We start from the raw sequence: 20,922 nt of genomic DNA on the forward strand, positions 1-20,922 counted from the left end.
AAAAGATAGTGTTCTTCAATGTTCAAAAACATGTTTATGAGAGGATTGGGTTACTATCCCTTTCCATCCACTAACACAAGGCCCTTGCAACCACACCACAAATTTGACCTAGGAGATATTAAAAATTTACAAATACGATCAGTTGAATAGTAAAATAAAAGCTGAACGGTTATTTAATATACGAATGATTTATTTGCAGCACTAATTTCATTAAATTAACCCCTCAAATTAGTGGCGTGATGTCATTTCCTGGCAAAGGCGGAACATATCGGGCTATTCTCTTTAGTGTTTGCCCTGTCTACCTCTCCTTCATATTTTCACACTAAACCAGTCCAGAAACCTTTCTAAAATAGGGAAAAATACCCGAGCAGACACTACGCTTTCACGTCGCACCTCATGGAGTAAATCACAACCGGGGCGAAATACACCGAGGCGAGGTTTGTTCAGGCGGAGATGCTCAAGCTGCTAGTGTGTCAGTGTGAGCCATTCGTATCTCAATGGATCTTATAACACTCTTTGATAACGGCCTTTTCCCTCTAAATGATTATGTAATATATTAAATTTGCAAGGCTTATTTGTATGTGACATGCTTGTTTTATGTTTATAGTGAATGCATGATTGAATGGCTGGTTTAGAGACTTCGCTTTGCAAGGATTGGATAACATAATCCGTTATGCTCAAAATCATTTTGATTTAGGAATAGACCCTGTATAGTTAAGTTTAATAAACCATGGGTTATTTTACAGCCTAATTGTGATTAGCTTTCAGACCCTCTTGTCTTGAGACTAGCTGGCGCGCGCTAATGTTGGTGTAGTTTAGGGATTATTAGTGTAATCTAATCGACGTTGCCATTTTCTGCCATATATCATGCCCAAGAGTTTGAACGGCCGATGTCGTTTTCTCCTGGAATAAACGGCTAATTAAAGCTTGTTTGTCGAATATCGTTTCTATCAAGTCTTACAGATATAAATTTTTATTATTCACTTTCTTAAGATCATAACACTTCAGACTCCATTTAAACAGTGGTTTGTATATGTTGTAATATAAGTATTATTTGTGCTTTCCCCTTTTTTTTAATAAGAAAAGTGGAAATCGCCCATTCATTTACAGTGTTTGAGTGTTAGAATATGCTACATTTATGATTGGTCTTCTTTCTTGGATTTGTTTATTTATTATGTTTTTGCGCACTGATTTGTCATTGGTCTTTTACATCTATTTATCTTGATTTCTTTAGCTTTTTATAGAGATTTCACATTACAAACCATCTTATAAACAGAATGGATAAGTAGCAGGCTCGTAAATACAAATGACATATATCAAATAAATAAATGGCTATCATGGCGATATTCTGAATCCATACATCAAAGACAGTATTCTTGGTTTTCTTTGTTTTATTAAATTGAATAGACTAAAAAATAGTAAAGGGGCTGTCTGAAAATAGGTGAAATTGGGTTTTAAATCACTCTGTGTAATCTCATGAATATAATGTTTTCATAGTAGAAGCAAATCAATAATCCACATGATCCTTTTTTAAATATCATGTTCATCAATACTTAAATTTTTTTATAGCTGCCTTTACACTGTGTGCTGAAGCTGACCTAAATCTTCAACTTTCTTGTATTGCTGTCCTGCAAGCACTGTTATTTCCTCCTGAAAATGCAAATCTAGTTTGCTCTGTTTGTTGCTGAAAGGGATAGTTCACCCAAAAATGAAAATTCAATCATCATCATCATTTACTAGTGCATGCCGTCCCAGACTTACTTACTTCTGCAGAATACAGAAGAATCATAGAAAAATATGTCTGCAGGTTGTTACAATGCAAATGAATGGTGATCAGAGCTTTGTGGCTCCAAAAATCACATAAAGCAAACATGCAAGTAATCCATAAGACTCCAGTGGTTAAATCCATATCTTTAGAAGCAATATAATAGGTGTGGGTGAGGAACAGAACAATATTTAAGTCCTAAATGTATTTTTTTATCTGTTTATTTACTCAATCTCCAATTTAACTTTCAGATGTGAAAGTGAAACTAAACAGGCACCACATGTGACTTTTCAAAGTGAAAATTGAGATTTAGAGTAAAGAAATTTCTTGAATATTTCTCACCCACACCTATTATAATGCTTCTGAAAATATAGATTTAACCACTGGAGTCTTATGGATTCATTTTATGTTACCTTCATGTGATTCTTGGAGCTACAAATGTCTGATCACCATTCACTTGCACTGTATGGACCTACAGAGCTGAGATATTCTTCTAAAAATCTTTATCTGTGTTCTACTGAAGAAAGAATGTCATACATATCTGGGATGGCATGAGGGTGAGTAAATGATGGGAGAATTTAAATTGTGGGGTAAACTATCCCTTTAACTAGGCAAATCATACTTTTTTTTTTTTTTATGTTGTTTTTTCTACTTTTTTCTTCCTGCAGGTTGAGTATTGCAGTCGTCCTTAATTCCGCAAACCCAAGCGGTCGCTTTTTGTTTCCCTTTCACACATACACAACTCTTCTTATAACTATATTTTCCCACCTGACTGCAAAGCTACCAGATCACTCAATCAACCCATCTTCCTCTCAGCCAATCAGAATGTCACAGCTTCAGTTCCAGATGCCTGGCAACTCTGCACCCAATATTGTCCCTTTACAGTTGGCCACGCCCCAACCCAGGTTCAGTATTCCTTGTGCCTCCGCTTCCTTACCCTCAGAGAGTGCCAGTCACCCGCTACGAAGCTCCGCCCTACCTTCTGCCTCTGCCACGCCCTTCTGCAACCCTACAGGTGTGTGAAATACAGCAAAATCAGTACAAAAAAATATGTTTGCATAATCCATCTGGGCCCTAATTGTAGAGTTTTTAAATGTTTCTTATTGATGTAGTCTTTTAATGTTGTGTTCAAGAATCTAACATGGCAAACCCTAAAGAGAAGACCCCGATGTGTTTGGTGAATGAGTTAGCCCGTTATAATAAGATCCAACCTGAATACAAGCTACTTAGTGAACAAGGACCAGCCCACTCCAAGGTAACAATCAACTATTAACTCTGAAATATATACACAAACTCTTCCTGGAATCTAATGGTCTGGCTTGGTCAAAGATTTTCTCAGTGCGCTTAACTCTGGGGGAGCAACACTGGGATGCAGAGGGGACCAGTATTAAAAAAGCCCAACACACGGCAGCATCGTGTGCTCTCATCCAAACAACTCTGCCCAAACCCAGTCACAGAAGCCCCCGCCACCCTGGGAAGAACCCAGGTGGGATCTACAATGGCTCAGAGTGTACGTCCTAATGCATATTGTTCCTTGTCTGCTTTAATTGAATATTTAAAGTTCCCTCATCGTGTACTTTCATTATGTCCTTTGAAACCAGTGAAGTTATTTATCTTTTTCCGTGGAATAGAAAAGAAAATATTTAACAGAATATTCCTCTCTTTCATGCAGATAGCATAACCCACACTGTGGAGCTTAATGCACTTTGTATGAAGTTGGGCAAGAAGCCCATCTATAAACCTATAAATGCCCACCAGGGGATGAGACCGGCATTCAACTACAACATCAGAGCACCAGGCCCTTATACACGTTCCATGCATCAGTATGCACTCCCTGTTTCTGCATATTCCTTCTTTGTTTTTTCTAATTATATATTTTAGAGATGCATCATTTTAGAAATGTTGGTAAATACGGATAGCCAATAAGTACTGATGTGATTTACAATATTAAATATCTCTGCTGTTTTACCTAGTCAGGGTATCCATGGGGTCTTAAAATGTCTTAAATGTACTTTTTAAAATTGAAGGCCATAAAAAGTCTTCAATATCTTAAATACATTACTAGAAGTCTTACATTTCGTTTGTTGAGGTATGAAATTTTGGGGCGTGAATAGAGGAGACGGTCAAAATCATCTCTCTCTCTCTCTCTCTCTCTCTCTCTCTCTCTCTCTCTCTCTCTCTCTCTCTCGTGCGTCCGTCATTTAGCAGCTGACACCTGCGTTTAGTGTGGAGTGCGTGAAGGGAAGCGCATTTTTACTGAACTTACAATGTTTCACAAGTATAAATCTTCAAAAAGCCATTAATCCGAAATGCAAATGGCATTATTTTGCTTCACTTACACTGTCGCTCCTGCTTATAATCGACAAAGCGGGCAACGTTACAATTTGCAAGCGCGCGAGGTTGGAGCGGTCTTTTGACGCCTTTCAAATCGTTGCGCTTCCTTATTTTACACTACATTTGACAATAATTGTAAAGCTAACAGAACTACTCAGCTGCAGAGTTACACCTGTTATATCGATCATCTCCATCTCTCTAGATCTAGGGTGCCAACGCCATTGACACTGTTCTCACGCTTTCACGCCACGCGTCCCTGTTCTCACGCAGTAAAAACGTCGTGGTGCAAAGAGGACACTGACAGTGCATGGACAGACAAGACAGAGCAGCCTGCCTGATGAAACGAGTTATTCAGGCCAATCGGGGAAAGCAGCAGCACAGTGTATCTCCCACTCCTTCTCTTTCAAAATGTAATCTGTTAACATTTTAAATACGTCTAGTCAACTTTAAACAGCCATTTTTAAGGTTTTTATTTGAGATATTTCACTCAAAAAGAAAATTGTCATCAATTACTGACCATCATGCTGTTGCAAACCTGTATGACTTTATTTCAGTGTATATTAAAATGAGATATTAGGGAGTTACAGTCACATTCACTTACATTGAATGAAAAACAAGATGCAGTGACAGTGAATTGAGACTAAACGTTTTGCTTAGCATCTCCTTTTTGTTTCATGGCAGAGAAAAATTAATTCAGACTTAAGGGTGAGCAGTGATGACAGAAATGTAATTTTTAAACGAACTGCCCTTTAACTACCTTTTAAATGTATCTGCCAAGACAAAATATATAAATGTTATTCAGCACATGATAATATAAACCTTATTCACAGCAGCAGTATATTTTATTTTTAATGACAATGATAACAAGGCTGTGCGGTATAGACATACAGTCTCTTCGATGAGATGTACTGCGGATTCATGTGTTTTTGGAACAAAAACACAACATGAGTTGTGTAAAATCAAATGGGATATTTGAGCTTTTTACAGATTTACACCATGCATGCCATTGAAGAAATGGTAAGTCTATCCCTCACAGCCTCGTTTTCATTCCCATTAAAAAATCAAACATGGGGCTTCTGTAAATAAGATCTATAGACCAATCTTCTTATTTACAAAAATGTCAGCACATGTACAGTAAGTGGTGGCAGAATGCCTGCTGACTGTTGTGTTAGATTTGACAGATTAGAGGATTAAACAAAAGCATGACAAAATATAGAATATAAATTTATGCTGCGAAGTTGTGAGTTGAAATGATCTCAGTCCAGTCAGCTCTTTTGATGATCTTGAAGCCACCACAGTCAATTAGTCTCTGAATAATTTTTCAACAAAGTAATCCAATAAAAGTGTATTTTTTGTGCATGGTATTTGCACAAAACTTCCGTGTTTGTCATAAGCGGTGACGTTGCCAAAGCATTGGTCTAATGTGTCATGTCTTGCTAGAAAGCAAGTGACTAAAGAGAAGGGTCACAATATAGGCTACATACTTTGTCCAGAGACATTCAAGTAGCCTCAGTGGTTTTGTATTTACCAGCTAATGAATTAATGTTTTTTCTTTTTTTTATTATTATTGCGAAAGTGGTCTTAAATTGTTCTTTTATTTGGCCTTAAAAAGTCTTAAATGTAATTCCTTCGAACCTACAGATACCCTGCTAGTTCACATTACTAGAATTAGACTTTTTCATCAGTCAAGCATCAAAACATATTATTTTACAGTAGAAAATATGGACAATTTTGTTTGTTGTGCTTTTGAAACTTGGTACAGAAAAAGTTAATGATGTTCATGGTAAAAGAAAAACAAAAAAATTGGCTCTGATTTTTCCTGCTTCTAATATCAGCCTGATCAGACAGATGCCAATAGTTCTTAATATGCTAACATTTGCCTGTATCTATAAGGATAATTTTGCACAAACTTGTACTGTAAATAAATATACTATCCATCCAAGATTATAATTAACATTTCTGTTGAACATGCATACTGACGCTTTGATCCTTTGTTTCCTCTTGATCAGTTATTACTACCCATTTCCCCCAGTGGGGCCTGTACTGTATAATATGGAACTTTCTATCGGCGGACAACAGTTCCATGGCAAGGGCCGCACGCGTCAAGCAGCCAAACACGCCGCTGCCGCTAAAGCTATCAAATATCTACAGGAAGAGCCAATACTGCAGCAACTGGCCAAGGTTTGAGGTCACATTATTGTTACACAATTACTGTGTTGATTCAAATGCATTATTATAATGATTCGTCAAATGAAAGTGATCCTATAGGTTTGTTATGTAGTGCCTACCAGTGATGTGAATTTACAAAAAGTACAATGTTATAATTAGCATTCTCTGTCTTTGTAGGTGAAAGAAGAGCCAGTCGAAGAAAATCTCAACAAATCAGAGATCAGCCAAGTTTTCGAGATTTCACTGAAGCGCAGCATGCCTGTGAATTTCGAGGTATGTCATGACCCCATCCTATCGGCAGACTGCAAATTAAAATATTTCAAGATGTTCAGGCTCTTCTGAAGAGCTTTTGTGCACTTTATAATTTGCAAACTGCAGAACTGGCCTATATGGTAAATCCTATGATCACACATATAGAACATCTAAAGATATTCAAAAATATATTTTGGGCCATCAATTAAATCAAGAAGCGCAATTTGTTCCCATCTCATAACTCTCCAATGTCATCTCTCAGGTGCAAAAAGAGGCGGGGCCTCCTCACATGAAGAGCTTTGTGGTGAGAGTAACTGTGGGTGAGTTTTTAGGGGAGGGTGAGGGCAAAAGTAAGAAGATCGCCAAGAAGCTAGCTGCCATCGCTGTGCTGGAGGAGCTTCGGAAACTACCACAACTACCTGTAGCTGACAAGATGCCGTTACGCATTAAAAAGAAAAGCAAGTCCATTATTAAGGTAGAAGATGAATTCGAATTTCTGGAATACTTTGTGAGATTCTGCTCTTCCTTCATACATTTTCATTTATATCAGGTCTTTATCCATTGGATGTTCATCTGTAATCTGCCTTTGAATTTTCAGTGGTTAAGTTTATTGATCCATTGAACAGCTTTTTCAAAGTCTTAACTCGTTAGCAGGCGCTTCAAAAACTGTGTATTGTGTTAAGTAGGAATGCATGATATATCATGACCATATCAGTCTGCCAATATTAACCCTTAAATGCACAGGTGTTTCTCAAACGTTATAACATACTTTAGCAACCCGTCACTTACAGTTGAAGACAGAAGTTTATATACACTTCGGTTGAAGTAATTAAAACTCATTTGTTAACCACTCCACACATTTCATATTAACAAACTATAGTTTTGGTAAGTTTTTCCAATAATTGTTTACAGACAGATTGTTTCACTTTTAATTGAATATATCACAATTTCAGTGGGTCAGAAGTATACGTTTACTAAGTTAACTGCCTTGTTGGGAAATTCTAGAAAATTATGTCAAGCCTTTAGGCAGTTAGACAATTAGCTTCTGATAGGATAATTCGAGTCAATTGGAGGTGTACCTTTTGGATGTATTTTAAAGGCCTATCTTCAAACTCAGTGCCTCTTTGATTGACATAATGGAACAATCAAAAGAAATCAGCCAAGACCTCATAAAAAAATGATGGACCTCCACAAGTCTGGTTTATCCTTGGGAGCAATTTCCAAAGGCATTAAGGTACCACATTCATTTGTACAAACAATAGTACGCAAGTATAAACACCATGGGACCATGCAGCCAACGGGAATGAGATGCATTCTGTCTCCAAGAGATGGTGCAAATCAATCCAGAACAACAGCAAAGGACCTTGTGAAGATGCTGAAGGAAACAGATTTTCAAGTATCTATATCGACATAACCTGAAAGGCTGCTCAGCAAGGAAGAAGCCAGTGCTCCAAAATGCCATAAAAAAAAGCCAGACTACAGTTTGTATGTGCACAAGGGAAAAATATCTTACTTTTTGGAGAAATTTCCTCTGGTCTGATGAAACAAATATTTAACTTTTTGGCCATAATGACCAATGTTGTGTTTGGAGGAAAAAGGGTGAGGCTTGCAAGCCGAAGAACACCATCCCAACCATGAAGCATGGGAGTGGCAGCATCATGTTTTGGGGGTGCTTTGTGCAGGAGGGACTTGTGCACTTCACAAAATAGTTGGCATCATGAGGAAGGAAAATTACGTGGATATATTGAAGCAAAATCTCAATACATTAGCCAGGAAGTTAAAGCTTGGTCGCAAATGTGTCTTCCAAATGAACAATGACCCAAAGCATACCACCAAAGTTGTGGCAAAATGGCTTTAGGACAACAAAGTCAATGTATTGGAGTGACCATCACAAAGCCCTGACCTCAATCTGATAAAAAATTTGTGGGCAGAACAATTCTTCTTGGCAAGGATCCATAAGATGTTGGAAACATTTCTTTGAGATTGTGGTGGACATGTTTGCATCATGCAATTTTTGCAGATTTGTCGGCTGCACACTCATGCTGCGAATCTCCCATTCTACCATATCATAAAGGTGTTCTATTGGATTCAGATCCAGTGATTGGGAAGGCCACTGAAGAACAGCGAACTCATTGTCATGTACATGAAACCATTTTGAGATTAATTTTGTTATGTAAAATGGTGTATTATCATGCTGGAAGTAGACATGAGAAGATGGGTAAATTGTGGCCATGAAGGGATGCACATGGTCAGCAACAATAATAGGCTGTGTTATTCAAGCAATGATTGATTGGTATTAATGGGCCCAAAGTGTGCCAAAAAAACATTCCCCACATAATTAAAACACCGCCACCAGCCAGGACTGTTGACACAAGGCAGGTTGGGTCCATGGATTCATGCTGTTGGCAGCAAATTCTGATCCTAACATCTGTGTGCCTCAGCAGAAATCGAGATACATCAAACTGTTGTGTTTGAAAATCCCAGGAGATCAGCAGTTACAGAATTACTCAAACCAGCCCATCTGGCACCAACAATCATGGCACGATCGAAATCACTGAGATCACATTTTTCCTTCTAATGGTGTATGTGAAAATTAGCTGAAGCTCCTGACCAGTATCTATGATTTTATGCATTGCACTGCTGCCACACGATTGGCTGATTAGATAATCGCATGAATAAGCAGGTGTACCTAATAAAGTGCTCAGTGAGTGTAGATATGAAATACACTTCAAAATAAGATTTATGGAAGCGCAAAAAAAAAAGCGACACTCTCATATCTCGGGTCTTTAATGACCCTATCCACTTTTGGTAAATAAGCAGTTATAAAAACATATTTTTTAGCAATTTTGCCCCTTTTTTTTCTTCTTTATTTATTTTTTACACTTCAGAAGAGAAAGGTTGAGGAATACTAAAGAGGTGTGGGCATAACTCCAAATAATAGATGAGGTATTGGGGTGGAATGAGTTCCCAGTTCACTGAAGACCCGAGGTCTGCATTAAAGTGTTCAATTATTATCATCTGTCCAGGATACAGGAGTAATGTATAGTTATCCATGTTTCCTGTACAGCATGATGCTTTGATGCCATAACTTATAATTTAATTTAAAGTTAATTTTAAGCAGTATAGATTTATACTGATGGTCATCATATCGGTTATTTGCCAAACCAATTTTTGTTTTACCAGCTTTAGGTATCTGCCAAAATGTATATATCAGTGTATCCCTATGTATAATGTCCTTTCTATTGCTTCTTAGCTACAGACCAGTCCAGAGTATGGGCAGGGCATGAACCCCATCAGCAGACTGGCTCAGATCCAGCAGGCGAAGAAGGAGAAAGAGCCAGAGTACACTTTAGTGACAGAGAGAGGACTGCCAAGACGCAGAGAGTTTGTCATGCAGGTACTCTATCTGAGAAGAATACTGGCACAGCGTTTTCATAATGGCTTGGAGAATATTTTGTGATGAGGGCGTGTTGTTCTTGCCATAATTTTTTTGCACTTTGCAAAATTGATTTTTTTTTTTTTTTGGTGTCTGTATAATAATTTGCAATGCTGCTTGAAAGATAATATTTCCACATCTCACACACTCTCACATCCACTTTTTTTCTCTTTCTCTCTCTCGCTCTGTTGTTCTCAGGTGTCTGTTGTGGGGCAAAGCGCTGAGGGAATGGGCCCTAGTAAAAAAGTGGCCAAGCGAAATGCAGCCGAGAAGATGTTGGAGATTCTGGGCTTTAAAGTGCCTCAGCCACAACCACCTAAACCGGCGTTGAAAACTGATGAGAAGGTGAACATTTGCTAATGCATTTTTTAGACTGTTTACTTTTAATTTGTAAACAGATGAGTGAAGATAGTTTGTGTTTTTAAAATGTGGGGATAGTTCTGTTGTTGTTTGTTTGTCATATAAATGCCAGGTACTGTTTTACTGACCCTGTTTACACCTGGTATTAACATCTGTCTCTGAGCATTCACAAGTGGACAGTGTTAAATACAGCTGTAAACAGGATCCAAAATGATTTGTGAGATGATCAATGAAATCACGTTCTGATGTAGTCCGAAACACGTGACCACATCACATTTGTATTGTATATACGTCCTGATGCATCCCTGACAAAAGTGAACAAGCACCTACTCCCCTGACAAACTGTCATCTAGCATTTGACTGGCAAGCTATTTGTTTCCTCACTGTGTATAAATAAACTGATTTTTTATTTGTTTTTCACTTTGTAAAGCCACCTGCTAAAAAACTTGGAGATGGACGAAAAGTAACCTTTTTTGAGCCAGGCTCTGTGGAGAAAGCTGTTCTTGGTGGGTGTTTTTAACCTCTATCATGTATCTTATCGAACGTATCACTGTTCAATTCACAAAGACTTTTCATGTTTCCATTAAGTCTATTGATTGACTGTTTTACATTTTCCATCTATGCAGTCAATAAGGAGGAAGACTTCCGACTCCCCTACCCCAGCCATCAACAGCTCCCTGCTGGCATTTTACCCATGGTGCCTGAGGTGGCACAGGCAGTGGGTGCCAACCAGGGACCTCATGCCAAAGACTTCAGTCGCCTAGCTGCCCCCAACCCGGCTAAGGCCACTGTCACAGCCATTATTGCCAATGAGCTGCTGTACGCTGGTACATCCCCAACCGCAGAGGGTATACTGAAGAGCAACAACAGCCTGGCACACAGACCCAACGGAACCCTTACCAGACCGTCCGACCAGCTCAGCTACCTGGCTACTGTACAGGGCTTACAGGTGCTAAATATAACATCAATACTTTCAATGAAAAGAAGATTTGTCAACAAATAGTCAGGAAAGGAGGTGATTAACATGCAGGAAATGTTGATTATCAAGCTCAAACTAAATATCAAATGAGCTTTTACTTTTATGGTATTTTCTGTGAGGTTTTCATTTTATTGATTTGCAACTGTTACCAAAATGTTGGGGCATGTCTTCAATAATCTTGTTAAAAAACTTTCTGTGGTTTTATAATTTTCTAGCACATTTTTAAAGGAATATTCTGGGTTCAATACAAGTTAAGTTCAATCATAAACTTTTGTGGCATAATGCTGATTACCACAAAAATGTATTTAGACTGTCTTTTTCTTAAACAAAAAAAGAAGCAAAAATCATGAAAGTGAATGAGGCCAATTTTTTGAGGGTTTAAAGGCAGAAATGTGGAGCTTAAAATTTTAGAAAAGCATTTGAGCTGTTAAGTTGGTTAAATCAACATTTTTAGCAATTTTTATGGTTTTTTGACAATACAACTTAATAAATTTACACTGAAAATGTTAGTAAGTGATCTCACTAAAATCATGTTGACACGCATATTGTTTACGTCTTGTGGCTATACTTAATAAAAAAAACTGAATATTTTAACGTTTAATTGATGTGGGATTCACTTCCATTGTAAGTGCCTCGCTGTTTTTTATTATTAGATTTTTTTTATTTTTTATTTAAGAAAAATTAAATTTTTCAAAAACATTCTTGTTAATCAATATTATGCCACAAATTATGTCGATTAACCATCTTGTATTGAAACCGGAATATTCCTTTAATACCGGGGTTTTCAAACTGGGGTGCGCCAGAGCATGTCAGGGGAGGCGCGGAGGTTGATGATCATATCACCAAGTAAAATCAAAAGATACATCCATCCATCCATCCATCCATCCATCCATCGTCAACCGCTTATCCTGTGTACAGGGTCGCGGGGGGCTGGAGCCTATCCCAGCTAACATTGGGCGAAAGGCGGGGGACACCCTGGACAGGTCGCCAGTCCATCGCAGGGCTCAAAAGATACATAATTACTCAAATTTATTATGAAGAGAAATTTAAATTATTGGCATAAAGGACCATAGTCCAGCTAAATAGACCGTAGCTCTATGGCGTTATAATGCTGTTAATGTCTAGAGCACAACATGCATAGCATGCGAGACAGCATCCATGTACCAGTTGCGGCAGCGCAAATCTCTCCACTTGCACGCGGACGTCCTTGACTCTCACTCAAAACTGGACTTTCGCTCTCATTTAAACTACGCTGCTCAGGGAGGGTATGTGCTCAAAATCCATTTGAAAATCTATTATAAAGCCACACAGCTCTGCCTCTGTTCATTCATATTCTGCTTCTGCAGACGTGTTATATATTAAGGGAAAAACAATTCTGGAGTTTAAGTATTCAACCTGCCATTTTGCCTTACTTGTAACTTATTTATTTATTTATTTATTTTAAATGCAGCATGGTTAGATTTGTGATGTAAGAATGATATTCTGATGCTCGCTGATGATGGAAGTGACATGAGCAAATAAAAACATAAATTAAACATCTGTTGCGACTGACTTGTCACTTCAGTGGAAAACATCTGTACAAGTTTATCTAGGGTGCAGAAAATCAGAAAATATGCGGAAACAAAATCACGTTCATTATTAAGAGTTCAACATGATATCGGGTTGATGTGTCGTCATGTGTTTGTGACAAGTGCAGTTTCACATAGAGATGGAAATGCTGCGAGTTTATCACAGATACAGGCTAAAAACTAAAAAGTAATCCCACTGTCATAAGGCAAACCGGTATTTTAATAAATGTCTTTTACATTTTCTCAGAGAGGGGGCTTACTGACCAAGAATTTGAAAACCCCTGCTTTAAAACAATGAATTGGATATCATTTCAAAAGTTTATGGCTGATGTATGAATTAATTTATGAATGAATGTTGTGTGGATGAAGACCTCTGAGGTGGGAGAGGTTAAAATTACCATTTTAAAGGGGGTGACATATAAACATGTTTATATGTTGAAAACAAACTTCTTTTTATACTAGGTTAATTTTATGCTTCTAAAAATTCAAATGTTTTTATTTGTGCTTCTAATTCTTTTTAAAAAAAAATCACATAGAACACAAAACACACTAAAGTTTAACATATTCATGGAGTGTGCCAAATAAAAAACATTAATTCTGCCTCTTATAAAGCTCAACCAATGTGTATCTTTTAATTACAGGTTGAATATAAAGACTTTCCTAAAAACAACAAGAATGAATTTGTGTCTCTGATAAACTGCTCCTCTCAGCCTCCCCTCATCAGCCATGGCATCGGCAAAGACGTGGTATCCTGCCATGATATGGTAAGCATTCCTCAAACCTGTGTCCATGTGTTTTTCTACACAAACAGATCATAGCTTGTTTAAACAGATGAGAATATCATTGTCCACTGTGATAGCCCTTGAAAGAAAATATAGAGATTTTACCATGGTACAGTGATGGTATGAGCTAGGGACGTAGACGATTAACCATAAATATTTAAAATATGAAGCATATAAAGAATATAGGCTGACAGTACGAGGTATTACCTATTTACAAGATACTTTAAAAGGGTCATTACATGATGAATCAAATTCTCCTTGATCTTTTAACCTATGAGTTCATTGTACAATAAAAACATACCTTAAGTTTCAGAACTCAAAACTTCCTCCTCAGTGAAAAAAATTTATTTCTTTTTTTTTTAAACCAAGCTGCCAAAATGGCTCGTTCTCTACTACTTCCACTTTATGATGTCACACTGTGGTAGACATTTGCATCTGACCGCCTCCACAACAACACATCAACGCCTACTTTACCTTATCTCTTCCGTAGCCACGCCCAATGGCGGTAGGCAGAGAGATGTCAATGAGAGAGCATGTCAGTCAAGATCCATTCATAACATTTCTGTCAAGTCTTGAAGAGATACTGCACCAAAACAGCATTTGTGACAGGGTCAGAATAAGGGTGGAACATGATCGTGTTTTACAAATATATGGCTAATCTTACTAATCTTATAAGTGAACCTCAAGGAACATAAAATAATAAGGCATGTCATGACCCATTTAAGGAATAACCATGGTACTTTATTTTGTTAACTAAAATGCCCCTGTATCTCTGGTCAGGCTGCTCTGAACATCCTTAAGCTCCTGTCAGAACTTGACCAACAGTCCAGTGAGCGTACAGCTAATGGACCCATGTTGAGGTGAGTCTCTTATGTTTAAGGGCCATAACACTTGTCTTACGGTATTCAATGACATTGCGACATTGAAACTATGCTGAAAAGTCAACAATTGTGTACATATTTTTCATAAAACAGCATTGTAAATTTTATATCTCACCTACCCCCTCCTATAGGTGCAGCAAACAAGACCTAGATGGCGACGCATTACTAAAACCGGCTAACTCAAGCACCATCGGGATTGCTCTGGACAGCACAGCATAGAATTTCCTATTTAATTGATAATTTTATCTACAACACACTAGAGACAATTCTGAAGCAGAGTGTAATTGGCTGCTCACGTAGGCCTTAGAGATACAGTATTCTAAACTATTCTAAACTCAGTTAAACAAGGTTGAGAGATTTGACTCACTCCTTGAAAGTTGTTGAATTCTGCACATGCAGTAATCGATTTATTTTAATCACGAAGGCTTTGAAAAAGTTGTCTCATCATATCCAGTGAAATGGTGGTTTTGTTTTTATTTTTGAATCGTAAAACGATACTCGTGACATTCAAATTGAGTAGAGACTTTTTTGTTGTTGTTCCAAGTGGAGGAAGTCATGTTTTCATTGTCATGATTTGTTCTTTTATTTTCTTGCTCAATTTTTTTTATTTTTTATGTTGTATTATAGAAACCCAGTGAATTGGTTGTTGTGGTAGTGCTGTTGTGAAGCGCAGTTCTTTAAACCCCATTGAAGGATATGATGAAGTTTTCAAACATGCCTCTGCATTGGGGGTTTTTCTCCAGTAATTTGAAGTTACAATGACAACGTAACGTGAAACAAAACATTAAAATTCATCTACATATTCATGTAGGCTTGGGAATATGTTTTTGTGACTTATGTCTAGAGTGTGTGGTGGCAAGTCAGCAAGAGACAAGAGAATGTCTTTCAATAGAAACTCCGTTCACCAGAGCATGCTCACCCGCTATAGCGACCACATACACTTTAAGCATTGCTGGGGTAACCCCAGCCCCATAACGCTCTTGCAAATATCTAGCACTTAACCAAACGGGCAGTGGACTGGATCCTCACTCCACGCTGCAAATCATGAGGCAGAAATACGCAATTTAAACATATATAAACTTCTCAATGATGGAGTTCTAGCATTTAAGATCCCACAGCGGGGGATCACTTGAACAATCCATCATTTAAAAGAGGGCCCCGTTGAAAAACCCACAATTTCCATAACTCGGGCTGGGGGGTGCCAAATGCTGCCCCGCGCCTGATACAATGTCCATTCTGACTGAAATCTCCCAAGGCATTCTCTCCAGGAGATAGGCCAGAGTCGAAAACCATACTTGAGTTGGCCAATACGTTGCCTCTAACAGAAGCCAAACACGATCCACCCGAACCCTCTGCAGAACCGAGTGCAGCAGGTTGATCAATGGAGATGCGTAAAGATGCGCTGTCAGCCACTGATTCACCAGCACATCGATGCCCAGCGGTGCAGGGTACGAGAGAGAGAACCAGAGGGGACAGGGTGACATCTTGCTTGACACAAACAGGTCCACTTCTGCTATGCCGAACCTCATCCAGATTTGTTGTACAATCTGCAGGTGTAATGTCCATTCTCCAGGCATCAGAACCTGATTTGACAGGAGATCTACCCCCAACTTCAACCGGCCCAGAACATGCACTGTTGTGCCCATAGAAGAATGCGATGAGCACGCACCTCCCTGACGGTTGATGTAGCCACCAACGACCTGTTGTCCGATCGGATGAGGACATGACTGCCCCGAATTTCTGGAAGGAAAAACCTCTAGCACCGCTAGCATCTCCAGACTGTTTATGTGCCAATTCAGCCTCTGACCTGTCCATACCCCTTGAACAAGACAGCTCTTGTACACAGGGCCCCAACCCATAGAGGAGGCATCTGTCATTATCACCTTGTGGCAACACTCCTGTCCCAACAGAACACCCATCTGCAGAAAGCGGTTCCATTTCTATGGTAATAGAGCTTTGTAGCACCTACGCGTCACTCTGATGGGATAAACGCATGCACCAGTGGTTGAAGTCCCTTCACAGAATTCCTCCAACACTGAAAAAGTCTCACATGCAACATTACTAGGGGAATGACAGCTGATGCTGCAATCAAAGCCTGTGAAAAACAGGAAGGGAGAACGTGTCCCACTTTGAACATCACTAGACACTGGTGGAATGACAGAACTCGAGTTGGAGACAGGCGTGTCTCCTGGAGGGAGAAACACATGGAAAAGTCTGGTGCCCTTCCTCAATCCTTCTTATAACAAGAGCCAGAGCCTCAAGGCTCATATGGATTTTTTCAAAGACTGCATGGTTTGACAGAGCCTCCATGAAGCACCATCATGCCTGTTTAACAATGTGGTTGAATATGCACACAAACTGCTCATTTCCACTGACATGGTACCAATTGCGTCATTACGCAACGTTATTGTTTCCTTGAAAGGGAGCCAAGTTTAAAGTTAGCCGGGAATAATCCTGGCCCAAAATGTTTAAGAAATATCAATATAGTGCTGGCTTGCAAGCACTTTAATAAACATATAGGCTAAATGTAAATGGGGCACAGTGTGTTTGAAAAGAATGTCAAACTTTGGGTATGTTGTGGACATATGGCCTAGTACAACGAACTGTGCATGTAATGGGAAGCTACTTTCAATATGCATAAATAATTTCCCCCTGAATTTAAGTAGGATTCAATTTACGCTACCAGTCCAAAGTTTTGAAACACTTGACTGAAATGTTTCTCATGGTCTTAAAAATCTTTTGATCTGAGGGGATATGCTTAAATGTTTGAAATGAGATTTTTAGACAAAAATATAATTGTGCCACCATATTAATTTATTTCATTATAAAATTAAAATATAATAATAATAAAAAAGGTTTTGAAATTGATAACTTGGACCAAATAATAAAGAAAAGCAGCCAATATGTGCCTAACATAGATGGGAACTCCTTCAATACTGTTTAAAAAGCATCCCAGGGTGAAACCTCAAGAAATTGGTTGAGAAAACGTCAAGAGTACATCAAGAGTGTATCTGCAAATTCTAGGCAAAGGGTGACTACTTTGACGATGCAAAAATATAACACAGTTTTTATTTATTTTGGATTTTGTTTAGTCACAACATAATTCCCATAGTTCCATTTATGTTATTCTATAGTTTTGTTGACTTTACTATTATTCTAAAATGTGAAAAAAATATAAAAATAAAATATATATAATAAAGAATGAGTGTTTCAAAACTTTTGACTGGTAGTGTATGTAGAATGGTCTTCATCAATCATAAGAAGGAAAGACAGTAATTGGATACATGAAAATTGTTTTATAGATTTTATTATTTAAACAGATAACATGCCTATTGTTTTGCTCTATCCAGTTCCAATCCAACCTCATAAAATCTGCATTTCAGACCATAAACCATTTCAGTGGTTGGTGAACGGCTCACACATAGGTAATTAACCAGCCTGAAAAACACATCACTGCTGGATTGGATCAAGAGGAGTAAAGGTTATTTCTATACCAATTTCATCTCAAGTAGTTACTTGCCATGTCCATAATGCAAACTGCATAATATACAAAACAGAGTTTTTCACGTATTAATTGAGCTGCGGCTGTCCAAAAAGCCCAAATCTGTAGTCTTTCCAACCAGGGTTTTGTAAATGTAAATGCTTTATGAACTGCCCCTTAATTGCAGATGTTTACGCAGCTTTTATCCTGCCATTGGCTGCTCTCTTCTTCCTCATTGTCTCGATGAATGGATTCATGCACATATCTGAACCCATGAAGCGATGTCACCACATTGGATTCCCATGAAAACAGTCTGCAAATCTTAAGAGATTGGATTGAATCAATTTTCAGATTTTAAAGGGATAGTTCACTCAAAAGTTTAAATTCTCTTTCATTTACCTTCATGTGTGAGTAATACCTAGATTACATTTATCTAAATGTGTAGTATCTAGAGTAGCTAGACTTGCAGTCTCTTTAGTGGGCTGTGCTGCAGTTTAAAGTGTTTTTGGATCATTCTGCAGATAAAACATTGATAAAATATTTGTCCAAGATAAGAACATTCAGTGTACAAAGAACTCCAGACAACATGAGTTGTGGAAAATCAGATGTGATCTAGGCGCTTTATACAGCTTTATACCATTTATGCCATTGAAGATGCATAGCATGAATAAAGTCTATGTGCTGTATGAGCTAGAATTATTTTATAAAATAAAAAAATAAATAATATATATACTGAAAGTTACTTATGTTTGTATTGGTCTGTACTTACGCTCTGGCCAAGAAGGGCAGATAGGTTAGTCTGGGAATGCATACTAGTGGCTGGTCAATGAGAATGTATTCATTGCCTGCTGAACACAGTACAGGTGCTCCAGTGGAGGGAGTATCAGTTCAACCTCCTCCCTGTAGGGGGTGACAACATAAAACAGTCAAGGGCTATTTGCTCCAATTTACAGTTCATTCAGTTTGTAGTGATTTGCCTTTCAAAGAGTAATCTTAATATAAATGGTACTGACTTGATATACATTTAAAAAAAGGTAAGGTATACTGTTTTGTCTGTATTAATACTATAAGGGATATAGTAAAATGTATGTAGTTTGTCATATAAAACAAAGAAAAAAATACCTAATTCTACAGCCTTCAAACATGCCAGTGTCCACAATATAAGGACAAACAAGAGTAGTCTTCACTCCATCCACATCTTCCTCTGTCAGCAGCTCATGTGCCAGAGACTCGTGGAAGCCCACTGCAGCAAACTTACTGGCACAGTAATACTAACACTCCCACAAACACAGACATCAACACTTTTTTAGGAATATTCAGGGTTTAATACAAGTTCAACTTTGCATTTGTTACAAAATATGAGTTACCTCATAAATTAATTTCTACTTGTCCATCCTTTTCTTTAAAAAATTCTGGGTTACACTGATGCATTTATTGAAGCGAATTTGGCAATCTGTAAACGTTAAAATACTCTCTGTTTCAAAAGTATAGCTAATATGTGTGTTGAAATAATTTTATATGTGTGATAAAATCGCTTAATGACCTTTTCTGTGGAAAGTTATACCCATTTTACAACTTTGTTGCCATGACGACATATTGGCATAAACCATTAAACCCTAAAACTACCATAAAAACTACTATATAAACAACTTTACAGCTCAAATAGTACATGAGTTTGAACTGCAAATTAATGTAAGTGCTTTTATAAAATTATAAGCTTCACATTTCTGCCTTTAAACCCTCCAAATATTGGCCTAATTCACTTCCATTGTGCATGCTTAAAAATGTAGCCTAGATTGAACCCTGGTTTTCATATGATAAAGCAATATTCTGGGTTTAGTACACATTCATCTCGACAGCATTTGTGGCATAATGTTGATTATCTCAAAAATGAATTTTGACTCATCACTGCTTTTCTTAAAGGTGACAGGGTGATTTTGAAAAATGCTCTTTGTAGTTCTCATTCATACAATTTCCCATGTCAAATACCTTGGAGGACCATGTAAATATCCAGGTAGATAAATATGGTATCATTCAGTACCATGGTAGTTCCTATAACATGGCTCTTTCATCACCAGTCGTGTGTTTTGATTTCTAGAGAACACACCTACTGATAAAATGTATATCGTCAATGCACCATAAAGTGTATGCCAAATGAATAAATGTCAATGTAAAGTACCCTAATAATGTCATACATTATTGTAGGCTGCTACAAGACTGCTCAGTGTTAGCATTAATCCACTTACATGGTCACAGTTCATTGCATTAAGAGGATCAGAGTGAGACTTCCATTGGAACATAATGTTTACATCAGAGAAGGGTTACAAATAAGGCTAAAGGGATAAATAAAGCTGTGTAAACTGCCACAGTATGGGTTCTCATGCATCTCATCATGCATCTCAAGCTCTCAACAGTTAAGACATCATCTGCTGAATTTGCCCCAGCTCTCTCAAAACAACCGAGGTGCTGAGCAAAGCATCCTTGTTTAACATCATTTGACAAACATGAATCTGCATGAATGACACATGTTAATGTAGTACAATGTTTTACAGTATTTTATTTACATAATTTTCAGCTAAGAAAGAGTCTTTGATTCTGTAATTCAGTAATAAGATATTATGTTTGTAATTATCATTATTATCAATAATTGTAATTGGATTCTCATTACTGTAATGCAAAAAAACAAAAAGAAAAATAAATCTCATTCTCTGTACTGTAATGCTGTACTGTAATGCTGTTGTTGGACTACCTTTAAATTACTGTATGCATGCAGTTAAAATAATAATAATAATAAAAAGTTATAACAGTTTTAGATTTTTAACAGTATTTTTTACTGTAATACACCAACAATCATTCATTCAGGAATGAGAATGACCACCTCTTAATTGTCATAAAAATAATAGAACAATACAATA

At 37.6% G+C, this 20,922-nt stretch overlaps 1 protein-coding gene and 1 pseudogene across 2 annotated transcripts; one reads left to right on the forward strand and one right to left on the reverse strand.

Annotated features, from left to right (window-relative positions):
• Window positions 1–260: 260 nt before the first annotated feature.
• On the forward strand, window positions 261–15,355 carry LOC127654266 (double-stranded RNA-binding protein Staufen homolog 1-like). Of its 2 annotated transcripts, none has more exons than XM_052141383.1 (15): window positions 261–437; window positions 2,434–2,780; window positions 2,899–3,020; window positions 3,095–3,251; window positions 3,438–3,588; window positions 6,109–6,280; window positions 6,446–6,541; window positions 6,783–6,995; window positions 9,774–9,917; window positions 10,155–10,301; window positions 10,747–10,822; window positions 10,943–11,265; window positions 13,505–13,627; window positions 14,426–14,505; window positions 14,658–15,355. In XM_052141383.1, the coding sequence occupies exons 2-15, from the start codon at window positions 2,591–2,593 to the stop codon at window positions 14,743–14,745; spliced, it is 2,082 nt and encodes a 693-aa protein (XP_051997343.1). In that variant the 5' UTR covers window positions 261–437; window positions 2,434–2,590; the 3' UTR covers window positions 14,746–15,355. The 2 variants fall into 2 exon arrangements, with proteins under 2 accessions (XP_051997343.1, XP_051997342.1); XM_052141382.1 differs by having other exon boundaries at window positions 3,095–3,275; window positions 14,658–15,352.
• Window positions 15,356–18,018: 2,663 nt separating this feature from the next.
• LOC127653777 (retinol dehydrogenase 10-like) lies at window positions 18,019–20,268 on the reverse strand (annotated as a pseudogene).
• Between the last annotated feature and the right edge of the window lie 654 nt (window positions 20,269–20,922).

This window comes from Xyrauchen texanus, chromosome 13, assembly GCF_025860055.1.
Source record: "Xyrauchen texanus isolate HMW12.3.18 chromosome 13, RBS_HiC_50CHRs, whole genome shotgun sequence".
Classification (NCBI taxonomy): Eukaryota; Metazoa; Chordata; class Actinopteri; order Cypriniformes; family Catostomidae; genus Xyrauchen; species Xyrauchen texanus.